The sequence below is a fragment of the Mytilus edulis genome, chromosome 12 (assembly GCF_963676685.1).
Source record: "Mytilus edulis chromosome 12, xbMytEdul2.2, whole genome shotgun sequence".
Lineage (NCBI taxonomy): Eukaryota > Metazoa > Mollusca > Bivalvia > Mytilida > Mytilidae > Mytilus > Mytilus edulis.
The window spans coordinates 73,512,280-73,531,947 of NC_092355.1; the positions used below are offsets into that span (position 1 = coordinate 73,512,280).

At 29.8% G+C, this 19,668-nt stretch overlaps 1 protein-coding gene and 2 long non-coding RNA genes across 3 annotated transcripts; 1 reads left to right on the plus strand and 2 right to left on the minus strand.

The window, feature by feature from the left end:
• Window positions 1-258: 258 nt before the first annotated feature.
• LOC139499156 (bifunctional 3'-5' exonuclease/ATP-dependent helicase WRN-like) lies at window positions 259-8,020 on the minus strand. Its single transcript, XM_071287837.1, has 4 exons — window positions 7,780-8,020; window positions 4,505-5,094; window positions 3,687-3,828; window positions 259-2,818 (listed from the first exon to the last, which is right to left on the minus strand). Exons 1-4 carry the CDS (start codon window positions 7,967-7,969, stop codon window positions 2,280-2,282), a joined length of 1,461 nt encoding a protein of 486 aa, XP_071143938.1. The 5' UTR covers window positions 7,970-8,020; the 3' UTR covers window positions 259-2,279.
• A 922-nt stretch (window positions 8,021-8,942) lies between these two features.
• On the plus strand, window positions 8,943-10,252 carry LOC139498082 (uncharacterized). Its single transcript, XR_011657803.1, has 3 exons — window positions 8,943-9,233; window positions 9,559-9,583; window positions 9,937-10,252. It is a non-coding gene; the product is annotated as an uncharacterized lncRNA (long non-coding RNA).
• A 6,731-nt stretch (window positions 10,253-16,983) lies between these two features.
• On the minus strand, window positions 16,984-18,987 carry LOC139498083 (uncharacterized). Its single transcript, XR_011657804.1, has 3 exons — window positions 18,392-18,987; window positions 17,631-17,722; window positions 16,984-17,168 (listed from the first exon to the last, which is right to left on the minus strand). It is a non-coding gene; the product is annotated as an uncharacterized lncRNA (long non-coding RNA).
• Between the last annotated feature and the right edge of the window lie 681 nt (window positions 18,988-19,668).

A 19,668-nucleotide genomic window follows, 5' to 3' on the forward strand; every position in this document is an offset into this window, starting at 1 on the left:
TTTGATTGCCTATGATTGATTACATTTAATTCTTTTGAACTTTGGTCATGAGAGTTGTCTCATTGGCAATCTTACCACATCTCCATATTTTTATGACAGTTCTTCTTAATTAAAACTACTATATAGCTTTTATCCAATCAATCATTTTTTCTTCAAATATATTCCACCTTTGGTTTGTATTGATATTTGATATGTAAAGGTCATAAAGTTTTTTTTTAAACCTGGTTAATGGTAAACATAAAATCAAAAGAACTAACATACAATATGCATATAGCTTTTTATATACTACAAATATTTTCAACTTTTTAACTAGTTACATGAAACATTTTTTACCTATTATAAAGAAAATGCACGATCACTTACACTGTTTTCTTTAGTTTAAAAATCTACAGTTACCATATACAATGTAGAGAATATTGGACATTTTCTTTGCTGTTTCATATGATAGACCAGCAATAATTACTCTAGTTTGGAAATAAAATATTCACCTTTTTTTTAGATATTAGCAAAGGCAAAAATGATTATTCAAAATAATTTTTTTTGTCAAAATAATTCACAAATTAAAATAGTGGAAAGATACAGATATTTACAGTATTTTACCGGTAGTTATTGTATTTATTTTTTATTGAAATTAAAAAAATGCCACAGATGATCTCTTTAATAAAGCTCTACAAGTCTTTTTCTCCATTAAAAGTATATAATTGTAATTTCTGTGAGGTACCCTTGAAAACCTGTCTTAAGGTGGTACCCAACACTTTCACTAAAATTAATTTGGTTCGTTTAATTTTCATAAAATTTCGTCAAAGTATTTACTTTGAGACTTTGATAAATATATAAAAAATTTAATTTTTTTGAACCAACCATTTTGTCAGAAAAAATACACTGGTTATATAGCAATTTGACAAACTCCAATTTTGATCATTGAGAAGCTAAATATTCCTTTTACAACACAACGTAATTAAAACGTTTAGCTGATTTTACAGAGTTATCTCCCTGTAGTGTTAGGTACCACCTTAAACTTTTTGAAAGTCTGATTAAACCTTTTTTCACATATGGTAGTGAAATGTGGTTATTTGATCATTACATAAATTTGAATAATTTTGACAATCTACCAACTGATAGAATACAACAAAAGATGTGGGAATATATTCTGAGGGTCAAAACATAGTCATCAAATATGTCTAGTAGACTTGAATGTAACAGGAATCCAATGTTGTTTATTAATTTTGTTTAATGTATAGTTATCATAAAACAATACTTAAAATAAATATAGCTAGAATATTATATAGTGCATTTAATGCAGGTCAATAATTATCTCATGAAAACTTAAAATGCTGGTTTTCTACACTGAATAAAATGTTAAAGTACTTAAACTTAATACAAAAAAATTGACAATAAAAACTCTTATAAGATAATATAATCAGCAATCTGTCTTACAACCACAAATAATCATATCTGGAGCTGTGGACAGAAACCTGGTGTTTTTTAGTAATATTTTTGTTTCAAATTTTGTTCCCAGTACTATCTTCAAACCAATCTTTTCAAAAATATGAAAAGTAAAATTACACACTTACATGTATGTGCTCAGTTTTTAAATTTTAAAATGGGAAGATACAATAAACCCAAAATTCCAAGATAACTACGTTTTTCACTCAGTACAGACTGAAGAAGATTTATTAAAATCTTGTGATGAATATAAAGTGTTTAAAGGTACCAGATTATATTATAAAATATAAGGCACATTGTTTACCAATCTTATGGCTTAAATTTAAAAGATTCATGAAATAATCATTTTCTAAACTTTTAAATCCACAAAATATTACTGAATGTACATGTAATCATTTATTCAAATTTGTCAGAGATGCATTAGACATAGGAAACAATTCATAAAAGGAGGGTTACAATTGTATAACATGTGAAACATTGAAATTTTGTTTTGTATGATATCATACATGTATGACATTTAATGGAGAATACTTATGTTATATTACTTATCTAATCTGAATCTGAAAATTTGGAGTTATCTCCCATTGTTTTGACCAACTTTTTGTGAATGAAGTATTAGTGGTACATTTTATTTCTAACAGTCAAACATTTTAATTGAAAGGTGGCAAATTAGGTGTTCTTCAACTTAATTATTTGTTTACTTCTGAAAATCATAACAAGATAGGCCCATTTTCTTGTGTTTTTTTTTATAAAAATTTGTTTAAACACTGAATTAGCCCAGTCAATCCATTTTAACTTTCGACTATTAATATGCAGTTTTAAATTGTGTAGATTTAATTTAATGTTTGTACAATGAGTAAAATGTTACTCAAATAATGCTGCTTTAGGTGAACATAAGGAAATAAGCCCTGGATGTCCTCTTCACATTTAATGTCTTTGTAGTTCAAAACAATTTTGTCACACAAAGTTTGGGTCAATCCTGTCACAAGTTGTTGGTTTAACATGTTTATTTGATCATTTTCTGCATTGAAATATGATTCTAGCATTTCCTTTAATTGTGTACAATCAGGTTCATCAGCACATTGACAATTATCTATGACCTCACACTTTTCCACTTCACTTACAAGACAATGATCACATTCACATTCTTTTTCACATACATCACAGCAGTTATGCTTAAGTATTGAATCTAAATCAACCTTTGTCTCAAAATACTGGCTTAGAAACTTTCTTCTGCATGTTTTTAGGAGGCAGAATTCTCTCACTTCTGGTTGTACAATTGTGTTGGTGGCAATATCACTCATATTGTAATGCATATATGCACTGCTTTGTCGACCATCTCTACCAGCTCTACCAATTTCTTGTAGATAACCTAAACGAGTAAACAATAATTGTTTTTGTTAAATCATTTCCTTTCATTTTTCAAATTTTTGGTTCTGACATTCATGAAAAAAACGAAACAATATTACATATTTCAAATTTTAGAACTGCAATTTTTTTCTGTTAAAGTCTCATGTTTTTTTGCATGTTGGTGTATCAGCATATGAAAATGTGACCAACATACAGCATTGGCTTTTGATCTCAAGGTGAAAATATGGATTTTTGTATTGTAAATACTTGTGACCTATGACTTTTCATCTTTTTTTACAAAGTGTTATGATATTTGGAATATCACAAAAGGATGAAGTGTATGATTTTTAGGCGTCTATGTATATATATATATATATATAGTTACAATTATTGGCCTTTCACTTGTTGTAAAATATGAAAGTCTTTGTGAAAATTAATTAATATATGCATAATCCAGAACTTTTCTATTTAGATAAATTTATTTATATTTATAAATATGCAATTGTGTAATATATATGTATTAGACCGCAGTCAAATTTTTTAAGGTGCTTATGATCCAATTCTTGCAATTTAAATATTATAAACTGTTAACATAAATAGTTAGTTTTATGTTTCCATATGTAGATAGGAGATAACTACCCTTATATTTTATCAGTTGAGTCTGCTTTTTATGCAGCTCTGAACACCATGGTTCTGTTGGTATTAATAGACACAGTCTAAAGGGGAATAATCCTTACATATGATACTGATTGTCTCCCATATCAATTATGTATTCAGTGTTTTATAATGTTGTATTTTATTATATTATTATTTCATTGTTATCATATTGTATGAAATTTTGAAACCCTAATAACCTTTAGTGTAATACGTTATATAGCCTTAATACTTGCATTCCAAAGAACTTGGTGGTCCAATGTGGCAAACCCTTTCCACATCTGGGGCATCAGTGCCCATACCATAAGCTTGAGTGGCAAAAAGCAACTTTATGGATCCATGTGTGTCTGCCATGTTCTGTGCTATATTTTTTTTCATCTAGAATTATACAATTTATTTCAAATGCAAATGATTTATAATGATTTCATATTTCTTTATACATGTAAAATACTGTTTCATTCAATTCGTTGTTTATTGTTTAATACTAATGAAATATGTTGAATAAAGTGGACATGGACATTAATGTTCTGTAACAATTAAACTGTTTTTTTTTGCATCCATGTACAAAGATGAATAAGGGTTCTGTCCATGGCCAAATATTAAAATTAAATCAAAGTCAAAAGCACTAAATGCATGAGCGTTATGAGTATATGACCGCATTAAGATAAAATGAAAATTCATAATATAAGTAGTAACCAATGGATGTCACTGTCATAATTTGTTGGACAATATTAGTGATGGGCACATCTAATGATTGGTTTATTTTTCAACTCTTAAAAAAAATATTTCTGAAATATGCTTATTTCTTGTAAACCATATTATGAAATTAAAAGAAAAATCTTCTACCTTAAGAATGGAAGTATTATTTATTACAAAAATATGTACAAAAACATCAGACCAAAATGAAAATAGAAAAAATATTTGTACTCCTGTGGAGTCAGTATACCAGATTTGAATCCATTCCTTTTTTTGAAAGTTTGCCTGGAGTTTGCTTGTCTATGTTTGATTTCTTAGTAGATTATAAAAGGAATGCTTTATTAATATTTAAAATAACCTCATCTGTGCAAGGTGCATGGAACTGTGACACTGCTGAAAGTATTTCATCGGTATTGTCTTCCAGGCGGGCTGCCTGTGACACCATGTCATAGCCTACTCCACACCATTTCAGTTTTGAATAAACAATAGTTTTGGGAACATTCCAGATCTGACTACAAAGTTCCTCAATATATGGGTTTAACACATCTTGATATGAACCTTCTGCTGTTGTTTTACCTCCAGTGAGAGGTAAACGTTTTTGAACTATAAGTTTGATGTTTGGTCTATCAACTGGACCTGATAGGGAAAACACATCTTTCATACAAAGTTGTTGTTGTATCTCTTTCCTCATTTTCGGTGTTGCTGTTGCTGTAAGTGCTAGGATTTTTGCCTGTGGCAATATTGCACGTAATTTTGAAATGTTTCTGAAATCTGGACGAAAATCGTGTCCCCATTGAACCACACAATGAGCCTCGTCTACTACAATGTGTGACACATTTTCCCAACTCTTCTGCTTAAAAATGGTGCAAACTTCTTTTTTTAGAATTTGTTCAGGGTGGCCAAAAATGTACTCAAATTTACCATCCTTGAAATCTGCTGCCTCTGGTCCTGAAATATAAAAATTAAACCTTTTTGGTACATAAACACCATTTATTTTTAGACTTTGATTAATAATAAGATTAATATGTATTTACAGATTTAATGTAAAAATATTATTAACAGTTTAATTCTTTAGAAACAGATGCATGAATGTAAGGTAATGTATTGCCCACAGGATTCATTTGACATTGGTCTCATTTCATGTTTCTATTTCTATAACTAGCTGCAATCAATATTCTATATATGAAATGATTGTGAAGTGTACATGTATTTCCATCTTGGTTATCTGACATTAAAATTTTGGTTTATTTTATTTAGGGAATTTTATGACTGTAACATTTTTTCGGTCTATGAAGAAATGTTATAAAAAAGGTGCTGCACACTGAATAACCTGTATATGTGTTATACTAAAGTGTGCACCACATTTTTTATTGTTATTTGTCCATAATTTTATTCTAATTTTCATTTTAAACTGGAGTAAATCATGAAAAGGTTGATGACGTCACAGTCACATTTCAAAATTATGTCTACATGTATGAGCTGATAGACAAAACACTGTCACTTGTTACATCCAAAATAAAATTTTGGTTTAATACTTGTAGTTAAATTTTTAATTTATGAATATCATTGCATAAAACATTTGGTTTGAAAAGCAGGAAAGACAGTTCAGCATGTGCAATTTTGTTTTAATAAATGATTGAAGACAAGTATTTTAACATGAAATATAAAATTAAACTTATCAATTTTTGGTTTTTAAATTCTATATTATCTGTTGGATAATTCAAAGTGCTACCAAAGTAATTCACACAAAAAGGTAATTGAAAGTATATAAAGCAATAAGCACATCAACGGTTCCTGGTCCCCCAGATTATATCAAGAATCTGTATTATCTGCCATAATGGCAGGGGTATCATTGGGCACCACCCAACTCATTGTTGCCAGGTTAAATGTGTCATGCAACAGTACTTGAACTTATTATACATAAGATGTAGTAAGAGGTCCAATGAGGCAACTATCAATACAAGTCACTAGCCTATTTTAAAAGTATTGCCGAAACATTTTTCTGCAAAGTGTAGCGAGGCTAAAAATAATAAACGAAGGAATCATGCTTTCTGAGTGTTTCCCAGACCCTGTCTTAATCTGAAAGCTTGAATGTGTTCTGTTTCAAAATTGTTTATATTTTGGACTCAAAGCAAAATGTATAGAATCTGTGTAAGACTTTAGTTTTTAGGGACAACATCTAAAGAAAAATATTTAGGATAAAGCAAAAATGTAATTCACATAGTTCAGCATGTGGCCACTGGGTTTTCCTTTTTTCTTTTTGTGTGTGTGACTGTTTCAGCTTGCATAATTTTAATCTTTTATACCTGTAAATTATTAAAAAAAAATTCAAATAAGTCAAGAGGGGGCTGAATATCATTGATATAACTATGTCAAGTAAGTTTTTATAACACATTTCAATTACAATTTGATGTAGCTCCTATAAACTTGGATACAATTTTTAGTACCGTAGTTGAAAAGTTGTAATTTTATATTAGCTATATAATATAAAACTAAAAGGTATGCAAAAAAGAATCCAGGATCAGGTGTTTAGTGTTTGTAAGCTCATGATTATGTGATTGACCCTTTCAGGATAAAGGAATTCTTTTTTCAAAATTTCATGATTATGATTTGTTTTGATTTTGGACTTCAGGATTTCATGTTTTTTTAAGTCCAGGATTTGGGGATCACAACCCCTCCTCCCCCCCCTCCCTTTCCCTTCAATGCAGACATTTCAATTGTATCTAATTAATATTTATTCTTTTTTAAATAAAAGATATGGGAATTTTTTGAAGATTTTTTTTTTAAAAAGATGAATATTATAAATAATCTGGTGCCCTCTCAAAGTATCAAACTATGAATAGCATTTATGAAATGGCTTAAAAGACCTGCTGAGTTATCTATTTTCAATAGTAAAACATTGCAAGTCAGATTAGTTTTTACAAATTACCACAGAACAAACCATTTATTTTTGTGATTATCAAGGCAGCCCCATGTTAGGGGAGGGGGATTCTGCCAACATGTTTAACTCAACACATTATATATGTATTTGCCTGTCCCAAGTCAGGAGCCTGTAATTCAGTGGTTGTCGTTTGTTTGTGTTACATATTAGATTTTCATTCATTTTTTTATACAAATAATGTAAGGCCGTTAGTTTTCTTGTTTTGAATAATTTTACATTGTCATATAGGGGCCTTTTATAGGTGACTATGCAGTATGGGCTTTGCTCATTGTTGAAGGCTGTATGGTGACCTATAGTTGTTAATGTCTGTGTCATTTTGGTCTCTTTTGGATAGTTGTCTCATTGGCAATCAATTACCACATCTTCTTTTTTAGTTATTTATTTCACCCCCCACCATGAAATGGTTGTTCCCTTACACAACATATTTTCTGTTGAAGAACAAATAAATATACATTTATAAATATAATTTGTTCTTCCTTTAACATGTTTAATATTCTGCAAAACTGGAACACAATTTAAATATAATATCATTTATTTATATCTATTGGTATTTATAACAGTAATATCAAACATATATCTGTATGAATATTTTTGGTGTCTCTGTTTATCTGTTTCATACTTGAGTTTCCCTAAAATTAAAAAGTGTCAATGACACTGCAGTCAAGAATGGAATGAATGAATATTACAAATACCTTCAAGACTATTTATTAGCGCTGAATTAACGTTAACAGCCTTTCTACCCAGCTTTCTTGTCTGCTCTTCAATAATGGCATTTAAGGGGCTGATTATTATGCATTTGGTGTTATTCATTTTTCCAAGCATTTCAAAAATTAATGACTTCCCATAGCCAGTGGGTAGCATGATCAACGCATCACTTTTCATTGCACCTTGAATACTTTGCAATTGCAAAGGTTTCAAGTGGGTTAAATTAACATTTCGCGTACAGTTGATCTTAGTTAAGGCAATTTTATGTATCAAGACATTCTTAAGTTTTTCTTTAAAATCTTTCACATCGTCTGCTGCCATATTGTTTATTGTTGTCATTTACAAATGCATGCCGGGAGAAAACACCGGCTTTCCTATTTTGATGACGTCAATATTTTTAAATTTAGAACAACCTCGATTTCAAATAAAAAGATGGCGTTATACCCTACCTGTCTTGATATATGAAATATGTAATATGCACATTGATCTAGACAGGCGAACCAGTCTAGGGGTGAATGGAGAACCTGTTGGGATAATATCGAATGTCGCTAATTGTTTCAGTTAATAAGAAGGAAAAAAACCCGTTGTAATTATTCTTATTTGTTGTAAATAAAATATTAATTCAATTTCGGATTATATATATTATAAAAGAAAATAAATTCAACTCCATGACACTCGAGCTACCTTCTTACGTTAGAAGATTCGATATAGAAAAACTTACTGTTCTCTAAAAACACTAAGTACCAAACGGTTACGGTTAAGGACATGATTTTCATTCGTATACATATAGGTAAATACTAGGGTTATTCATACAATTTTGACTAAAATCTGTAAATGAAAATATATCAATAACCTGATATAACATTGAATATTTTTTTTTTAAATGTCATCCATTATTGTAATACTGTTAACAATTGCAGTACTACACATTGAGAGGAGTAAATTTTATATAATAAAAAAAAAAATGTTCCAGATATATCATTTTAAGCATTTGTTTTATCCACATAATTTCTCCTGTGTACATTTAGTTGAATCCTAAGTCCTATGTACTAGAGTATTAATACAGTGTTTTTTCCCCCATATACATTTTATAAAACCTACCATCACTTCATATTTTGGATTGCTCATTTCATACAATTCTTCATTCTTCCCCCCTATTGACAATTATGAGGTTGTTTTTCATAAGAAGTCTTGTAAAATATTCTTTATATTGTTATTTAAAATCATAGATTCCAACACTAAACATTTTATTCATTTTAAAGTGTAGTAAATTGTTCTGACATATTAAAAAAAAAATCTAAATTTGCCTATTTTCAGTAACTAACTAGTGAACATTATATTGTATTACATAACCATTAGTTACAACAGAATCCATAGTCTAGTAGGAAAGGTCTATGATGGAAACCTACAGACTGAAAAGCATCTTAGATATTAATCTCAGGTACATGTACATGATTTTTTTTTTATCATTTAACATAACAATTTGTAATAGTAACACTATTTTAATATATGGTCTTTGTTTTTCATAACAGTCTATGTAAAAGATGTGTAAATTGATAAACCTCAAAAGATGTAAAAATGATAAAACAATAATTTAATGGGAAGTTTCAAACTATTATGTAGTTTACATAATTATTTGTTATGTAAAGATTCATATCTATTGTTTAAAAGGGTCAATTAGAAGATCTGTAAATCTTAGATTTTACAGTTACTTATTAATTATGTAACATTTTTGTATAAAATATACACTACTTTCTTTTTAACAGCACAGGTCAACAGATAGAAGATATTGTAAGTACTAAAACTATTCTTTTTACACTTAGATTTTTCAAAAATGTTACTTTTATAAATATAAAATATTTTATCTAAAAAGTCTTCAATGATTGTAGTAAAAGCATTGATTGTAACAGTGTTAGTACTGTGTACCTCCATTTTCATTTTGAACATCCTTGAGTTTTATGTCATCCTTGTACATGTTATACTTGTTTCCTTTGAATTTTGTAACATTTGCTCCTGTTTATCTTATTATTTAAGAGATTGGTTTCTTAATTTAAATTATAGTGTGTGTGTGTGTGTGTATTTTTTTTTCCTGTTGACATTATTGTATTTTTAATTATATTAATTACTGGAGGTTTTTTTTCCAGGTATAATCAGATTAAATTTATTATGGAAGGAGCAGCAATGATGAAACAAGAGCCTCAAGCAAATGATGTTCAGACAAGGTATTTAATAATTTTTCATTACTGTTATTATAATTGTTCTTAATCATTACAATATAGATAATGAAACTGAATAGACTGAATCTCTTACATTTTTGATTATAAAAAAGAAGATGCAGTATGATTGCCCATGAGACAACTCTCCACAAAAGACCAAATAACACAGAAATTAACAATTATAGGTAGCCATATGATCTTCAAGAATGAGCAAAGCCCCTATCACATGGTCAGCTATAAAAGGTCCCACCATGATAATGTAAAACAATTCAAACAAGAAAATTGATTAGCATACTATATGATATTTTTACAATATAACAACTAACTATTCTTATTTTGAATTCAGTTCAATATTTGATAATGATAATAATAATTCACTGAATATTTATAATTTAAATGTATTTTTTTAGGTACTGTAAATTCAGAAATTAATGCGAGGTTTTTATTATTGCGAAAAATGCGACTGAGTTGTAAACGCAATAATTAAAACTCGCATTTTGAAATATTTTATATGAATTTAACAGGATTTTTCTCAAAATCGTTAAAATTAAAATCGCATTTAAGTCTAAAATGACAAAATCGCAATAATAAATGAACGCAATAATTTCTGAATTTACAGTATTCAGAAATAGCTGTGATTACTCATTTGGAAGACCTCCTAAAAAAGAAAATCGACGACATGGCTGTTAAAATTATGTATCAGGCTGAATTGATGGAACGGAATAAAATGAAACTGAATAGTGACATTGTATTTAAAAAACAATTAAAATCCCGCAAAAGGGATTTAATGTCTGAAGAATTAAACAGTTAACCTTAGAAGAAGGACAAACCATATATATAGTTTTTTAAATATCTAAAGACATTTGTTGTTGAATTAATTTTGTATTATACATTTGTGTAATGAAATTTATAGATTCTTTTATTTGATGTCTTTATATAAATAAAGTTATCTTGACAGGCTATGTAGAGAGTTTTTATCAAATGTTATACCTGTATATAATATCTGATTTCATTTAACTTTATAACATGCATGTAAAGGGGTTTATTAGTAAAAAACTAGATATAGTTTAAAAAAAAACCAACACTAATAATATATGCATACCTAATTTATTTCACAAATATTCACAAATAAATTACACTGTACAATATCTGAGAGAAAATATCATTTATACTTTTACAGTTTTTCTACATGTATTAAACCATATCATCCTAAATGTTTCTGATTCAAAGCTTTATTAATATACTGTGTGATGGCTGTTAAGTAGTTCCATTGTATCAATGTTAATGAAATGCCTTTAATGGTAGGTTTATGGTTTAAAAATTGTCTGATGTCTATAACTGTTCTCTTGTTGTATTCACATATAGTTAACACAAATTCACTAGGTAGACTAAAATGTTTAATAAAAGAGCACAATGACTGGTTGAAGTTTTGGTCAATTTTAATGTAGTCAGTCATGTTTGTGTTTTGTTTTGAAGATTCATATACACCACAAGTTATCCACAAAGTTGTTGCTGATAATATTAATATCACAATTACTCCTGTCCATTTCAACATATTTATATGCATTTCATAATGATAGTACATATCTGACAAACTAGATGCAATGCTTTTTCTTGATGATGAAGATGTAGAATTAATCCTGGTATGTGACATGGTTAAAATATTATGACAACCTTTCTCTTTCAAGTCATCAATGTAAATAAACTTGTAAATAAATAACAACTACTCTTATTTGTCAGTTATGGTTGCTTGCTCTCTCTCTCTCTCTCTCTCTCTCTCTCTCTCTCTCTCTCTCTCTCTCTCTCTCTCTCTCTCTCAAATTAATGTTGAAAAGTATGTTTTAATATCTTATGTAATAGGATTTTATTAAAGTTCAAAAAGTGGTGATATATATTATGTAATGATAGATGGTGTTGCGATAAGAATGTATATAGTGGGGGTTATAATTATTTATCATGGGGGTCACAGAGCCCCCTATAGTAGTAATGAATTCATTCATTCATTTTTATCCTCATTTCGCAAGGTAATCTTTTATATTTTAGTTACGTTTATATGATATAATAGGCATTTGAGAAAAAATTTCACTGCATCGTTTGTCTTTTTGTAGTTTGTTCCAATATTTTTTTATAATTTTAATAAAGTTTTTCACCATTTGGTTATTTTTTGTAATAAGAGTAAGTGGATATTTTTCTTGTTCTTGTATTTATAAAGTTTTTTTATAACTAGTTTAGAACCAAATCGAAGGACTAACGAGTTCTGTCCCCTAGTTGTTTTAAGGTGTAATGGAATAAGATTTAGATTAAGTATGCTTATTAGAAATATGCGCATAAAAAGTGCGCACAAATCTCAGTGTGTAATTCTAAATTCTCAGCGTGTAATTTCAAATTCTTAGTGTTTGTTTTTTCAGTTTATTTAATCTCGGTGTGTATTTTTGAAATCTCAGTGTGTAATTTTCAATTCTCAGACTAATTTTCAATTCTCAGACTAATTTTCAATTCACAGTGTGTGTTTTCATTTTTTGTAATCTCAAAAGTGTCACCGTGCATCATCAGTACACCGGATATAGGTACTAAGCAAGCGGGCATGATCGATTTTGACCTTACACGGTAACGAAAACCTTTTTTTTGCTTGATCAATATTCAATGTACATTTCTCAACATTTGAAATTCCTGCTCCCAAATAATTTTTGCATCGATTTTTTCCTATTCATAAAACAAAGGAGTAGGTCCGGTAAAGACCGATTTTGGCCTCAAATTTCAGGTTCATCTGACGAAAGATTTTGACCACTTAAGTGTCTATTTTATTTGAATTAATTAGTTTATGTGAAAGATTTTAACAGATTTAGTCATTAAAAACGATCCGATTCAAGCTCAAATATGAAAAATCTACCTAATATGCCAAAAAATGTCACTTTTCAGATGGTTTTTGGTAAAAATGAAAGTGGCCGCATCCGTGTTCATCCTCAACCTTTATATATGTTATGTATTATCATAAAATACAACTTACATTTCAATATTAAGGATGAACACGAATGCGGTCACTTTCGTTTTACACGAAAACCGTCTAAAATTTAACTAAAATGCTAGAATTATGAGGATTTTAGTAATTTAGCATGACTTAATGGTGCTAGTACCGGATATATGTGCATTGTATTGTCAAAAACAGCCCATATTTATGTAGCAGAAGCATTGTCAAATAAATAACTAAAGGTTTACATTTTAACAATTTTGTAAAACTGCTATATTTTGGGGCCAAAAAGGGGTCTTACTGAACCTACTCCTTTGATATTCTAATAAGAACAATTAACTTTTTTAGGAATAAAATATCGAAAAATAACATATGTATGAAAGATTTCAATGCCAATTATTGAAACAGCTATACTTATTACACACACACATTGACCTTCTATCAGAAAAAGAGTTGCAATGAATATAGAATTATATCGGATGAGACGAGGGTCAACTTCTTTGACAAGTATTTGCACATGCTTTTACAATGTTTTAGTAATCCCTCTTGTTTTGAGAAAATAATGAGACATCTCTAACCATCAACCTACGACCAAATCATTTCTTAAAACAGCAATTATGTTTAGATTGAAGTACACATTGATATTATGTGAACAAAACAAAGATTTTCGTTACCGTGTCAGATCAAAATCGCTCACGCCCGCTTGGTTGGTACCTATATCCGCTGTACGATGATACACGGTGAGTGTGTAATTTTAAAATCTCAGTGTGTAATTTCGATTTCTCAGTGTGTTATTATATGTTTTTTAATCTCAGCGTATTTTAAACTCACCTGGCCCGAAGGGCCAAGTGAGCTTTTCTCATCACTTTGCGTCCGTCGTTCGTCGTCGTCGTCGTCGTCGTCGTCCGGTGTCGTCTTTTAACTTTTACAAAAATCTTCTCCTCTGAAACTACCGGGCCAAATTAAACCAAACTTGGCCACAATCATTATTGGGGTATCTAGTTTTAAAAATGTGTCCGGTGACCCGGCCAACCAACTAAGATGGCCGCCATGGCTAAAAAAAGACAATAGGGGTAAAATGCAGTTTTTTGCTTATAACTCAAAAACTAAAACATTTAGTGGATCCATACGATGTGTGTTTAACCAAACTAGCTAAGGACATTTTTACCACATGGTAGATTGTGGTTTGTCATTATGTCGTCTAATCTTTTAATTACCAAACGTGACTTATTCCCGATTGTGACTGTTTTGCTGAGTGTGAATTCGCATTACTATAAGACGTGTTACGGTACTTGTCTATCCCAAACTCGTGTATTTAGTTTAAATGTTTAATGTTATATTTGTAATTCTCATCGGATTTTGTCAAATGTGTTGACGTCTTTTCTATTATATTTATGTGTTATGGAAACAAAAATTAATCACCGCCGTCATTTATTAGATTTAATTTTGGTCAACATAATCTGTACGATAATTTAAGTTTGAAGTTGGATTCATAACAAACTGCACATATATATATTATAGTTAATTGCTATTAATTAGTATTGCAATATGCATTGTGTTTAATTGCAATATCAGTATTTAGTTCTATTTTAATCTTTAATCAATCCTAATTCTATCTTACTTTGGGATATAGTTTTTCATATGTGACGTAATTTTTCTGCTGTTTCAGAAATTTCATATGTTCAAATTTTTAATGCCTTTTCACCATAGTATGTGACGTAATTTTTAATGCCTTTTCACCATCGTATGTGACGTCATTTTCATAATTTACTGCGTTGTGGCCTGGACTGAGTCGGGTGTGTCTATTCTGTGTTGGTCATTCATTATGTATTCGTGTTTGTTTTATGTAATGAGTTAATACTTCAGTTTCATTATGTATATCTGTTATATTCATTTGATAAAATTTACTGTTTGCAATAGCATTAATCCTTCTAAATAATTAGGATGTTCTTATCCCAAGCATACAAACTTAGCCGTATTTGACACAACCTTCTTCAACTTTTGATCTTCAGTGCTGTACAACTTTGTACTTTTTTTCGCTTTCGATCTTTTATATCTGGGCGTCACTGGTGAGTCTTGTGTGGACGAGGCGCGTTTTTGGCGTATTAAATTTTAAACCTGATGCTTTTTGTTATTCATTAATCATGTGTTTCTTTGTCTAATACGTTTTCCTATTTATTTGTATTGTAGTCCTGTAATATTATGTTGTCATTTCTATGTTATATTTAACATTGCCATTAAAGTGCGAGGTTTTGCATGCCACAAAACCAGGTTCAACCCACCATTTTTTCCTTTAAAAATGTCCTGTACCAAGTCAGGAATATGGCCATTGTTATATTATAGTTCGTTTCTGTGTGTGTTACAATTTAACGTTGCGTCGTTTGTTTTCTCTTATTTTTTAGTGTAAATTGACATTGCGATAAGACGTGTCACGGTACTTGTCTATCCCAAATTCATGTATTTGGTTTTGATGTTATATTTGTTATTCTTGTGGGATTTTGTCTGATGCTTGGTCCGTTTCTGTGTGTGTAAGTTACATTGTAGTGTTGTGTCGTTGTTCTCCTCTTATATTTATGCGTTTCCGTCAGTTTTAGTTTGTTACCCCGATTTTGTTTTTTGTCCATGGATTTATGAGTTTGAACAGCGGTATACTACTGTTGCCTTTATTTAGAGCAAATATGAGAAGGAGTAAAATTGTTTATCAGATTAAGATCTATCTGCCCTGAAATTTTCAGATGAATGGGACAACCCGTTGTTGGGTTGCTGCCCCTGAATTGGTAATTTTAAGGAAATTTTGCCGTTTTTGTTATTATCTTCAATATTTTTATAGATAGAGATAAACTGTGAACAGCAATAATGTACAGCAAAGTAAGACCTATAATTAAGTCAACATGACCAAGATGGTCAATTGACCCCCTAAGGAGTTATTGTCCTTTATAGCCAATTTTTAACAATTTTCATAAAATTTGTAAATTTTTACTTACATTTTCCAGTGAAACTACAGAGCCAAGTTCATTATAGATAGAGATAATTGTGAGCAGCAAAAATGTTTAGTAAAGTAAAATGTACAAACACATCACCATCACCAAAACACAATTTTGTCATGAATCCATCTGCTTCCTTTGTTTAATTTTCACATAGACCAAGGTGAGCGACACACCCAGCAGGCACTCAACGTTGATTCAACGTTGAAACAAGGTTGTTTCTCAACGTTGAAACAATGTCAAATTTATGTTTGATTTTGAAAATTTGAATTAACGTTGTCATTTCAACGTTGAAGTTTCAACATCCATTCAACGTTGATTCAATGTTGAATAGTAGTTGAAAGTATAACAATGAAATTTATTATAAAGCTACAAACACCACATTTTTTACCTGCTTTCCAAATTTTTGCTGTTGTTAGATGGTAAACAGGCAGTGTGGGTGTACATGTTTTTTTTTAATGTTTTTCCCTCTCACCAATACACATATGAACAAAATAGTTAAGTTAAATGGAAGACATCAAAATACATACATTAACTGTTACTTTCAACAACATTTGGTGCTTGTACAAAGTCAAAAATCTAGACCATAAATGTCATATCTTAAAATCCTGTTGGCAGAATGAATGAATTTGCACAGTTTGCATAAAAACTAAGACATGCACTTTATTCCCTGACACCACAGAAAGGAAAGAAGATGTTGAATAGTTCTAAACAATTCTCACAAGTTCAAAGCAGTTTTTGTTAAACGACCAACCAATGTTAAACCCTTCTTGAAAGTAGTATAATATATATCTAGGAGGAGTGAAGACATTATCAGATCCAATGTGTGTTCAGGATGATCGCAATATTTACGAAAATAAGAAGATGCTGCATGACTGCTAACCAGACAACTATCCACAAAAAACAAAGGTCCTTGATTATATATACATATGTTATATAAATGTATATATTACCCTCATAAACCATTACATTAATACTTATTTACTCAGGAACAATAATATCAAAAATAGTAATACAATGATATTTCTTTTGATACAAGATTTATTTTATAAATTCATTTGTTATATTTGTCTCTTTTTGTCCTTATTGCATGTCATCATTCTTCAACCACCTCGGGATCTTTCAGCAGTAAATTTTAAGCAGGAGAGGTCTTTATCAGATATTTAATTCCAAGTGACATCTTTTTACTCCTGCAGTATATTTAAACTCTGGAAAAAATCAGATTATATATATATAATAAATATAAATTGTATGTCATGAAAAGATATTTTAAATTTGAGCCACTTTCAATTTGTTTCTAGAAGCATTGAAAATAAATAAAAGTTAAAAACCATAATGACGAAGCACATATTGTAATAAGATAATCATTAATAAAAATATATACATTAATGTTTACTATTAGTAGTTTTTTGTTAATGAAGAAGCTTCAATCTGAGTTTTGTAAGACTGCGGGTTTCACTATGTTATTGATAACAATGAAAACACTTTACCTAAGTAAGACGTTTTTTTATTGATGACTGCACAATTCCATTAACATAAAATAAAGAACTTTACTAGAATAGCTTAGATATAAAGACAAACATAATATGGTATGTAAGGTAAACAAAATTAGAATAAACAAAAGATTAATCTTTGAACACAAATGGTATCTATACAGACAAAAAACCTACCTTTGATGATTTTAAAGACTGGAATTCCCAAAACTTAATTTTAATTTTGCTCCACTTGATGCCTTTTAGCCACTGATCTGTTTGACAAGCTTCTGTAAAATAAATAATACATGTTCATGATATCAGATAATGGACGGTCACTGCTATAACATTCAAAACCAGGTTACGTACACCTTAATGTAAACATGCATTTCTCATATTACACAGAGTTAGAGATCACCTGAAGATCAGTAAAGGCTCAGACTGACTTGTTTCTGTAAAATAAAAAACAATAAAAGTATCAGTTTTCCATGATCGTTCAAATTCAATACTTTGTTGTCCAGTTGAAATTCATTGTTTAATATGATCGTCAAAAAGTATGTGGTTTACCAAGCCTTAAAGTTAAACTAAAAGAATCGCATATATATAGTATAAAGTAAACATGTTGGGAAATTTACCTGAGCAAAATAATGTAAACACTTGCTTATCCCCCCCTTTTTCTTATACTGTTATATGAATCTTTAAGCATAATAATTGTAACAATCTTTACCTAAACTTTGAAATGAAACTAAATATGCTTTCCACATTAAATGCTCTTAGAAATAGTATAATTGGAGGAAATTATATATGATGGCCCTTCCATGTGTTCTGATCTGTTTTCTGGAATACAATGTTGACGTTATAATTTTCTCTAATTGTGCAATATGATACCAATTCAGAGTTTCTATACACAATTCATAAATATAACAAACCGTGATAGTCACATGCAAATATCTACATACCATAAATATACGTGATAAACGGGAAGTTTCTCTTTCGACTTGGTCCTTTGTCTGTTTGTTGTTCTTTTTCAAATACAGGAAAGGTGCGTGTTTGAATAATGCGCATGGGCAATCTAACTTCCTGTTCAAATCCCGCGAAAATATGAATGAAAGAAATCGCGATCATTGTTGATAATCAACTATTTTAAATTTCTTTACCATGTTATCTTTATCATGTTTATGTTCAATTAAAGTTATGTGAAATGAAATTAATAAATTATATTTCTTATTCCCTAGAAATTTAGTATCAAACGACTCACCTCCCCCCTTTTCTCATACCGTCACGGTGACGCAAAACTCAACTTGAAATAGTGACCAATAGTTAGTATTATACTGTTTTGTGAAACCCAAAACTCTTTTTCATTCTTTTCTTTATAAATATATACTTCTACAGTTATGCATATATTGCCTTCTGATAATGATTTTTTTATATAGGCCTACTATGAGTAAATAAGTTAACGTTGATTCAATGTTGAATCAACGTTCCAATTACAACGTTGAAATGATCAACGTTAATTCAACGTTGAATGTTGATTTATTCCTCAACGTTGAAAATACGTTGATCAAAGTTTCGATAAATTAATTTCAGAGAAAGATCTCTAAGTTTTTATCAATTAATTTCAGACAAAGATCGATAACTAGTTTTCTATGTTGTGTCTTACGAAGGGATAGAAACGGAGAGGCAGACAGTTCGTTCCAATAGTAACGCCGGTAATTTAGATAATGTTTAGTTTACCTTCTTCGCGTTTGGCCTATGCTCTGGTTTAGTCCTCATTATAATCCATATCTTCTTTGAAGTTATGGTTTCAATTGATGTTTTTTTAAACTTGAAAACATTTATTATATTCTTAGTATGTGAAGAGGAGGTTTAAATATAAGGAAATTAAGATGTTACCTCTTTGTTAGGAAGAACTTTAGTGAAATACTTTAATGGTACAAAAATCAGAAGATCTAGTTTTCAGTGTTTAGAGGGGAGATAACATTTTGTCACTACAATGCCCACTGAATAAGCTCTAAACACCCATACCAAAAGAGTTTTCGATCTGCAAGCATTATACACGAAGTTATTTATGAGTGTTTTTATTTTCTACCCATCTGTTATCGGTTTGTTATATGTCATTTACGTAAACGAAAACGAAACGAAAACATACTCGAATTGTAAGTAATCGTTTTACACGAATTACTTAAGCATCAGCACAATTTCTTCAGGCGTTACATCGAACAAAGAAAGAATAAAT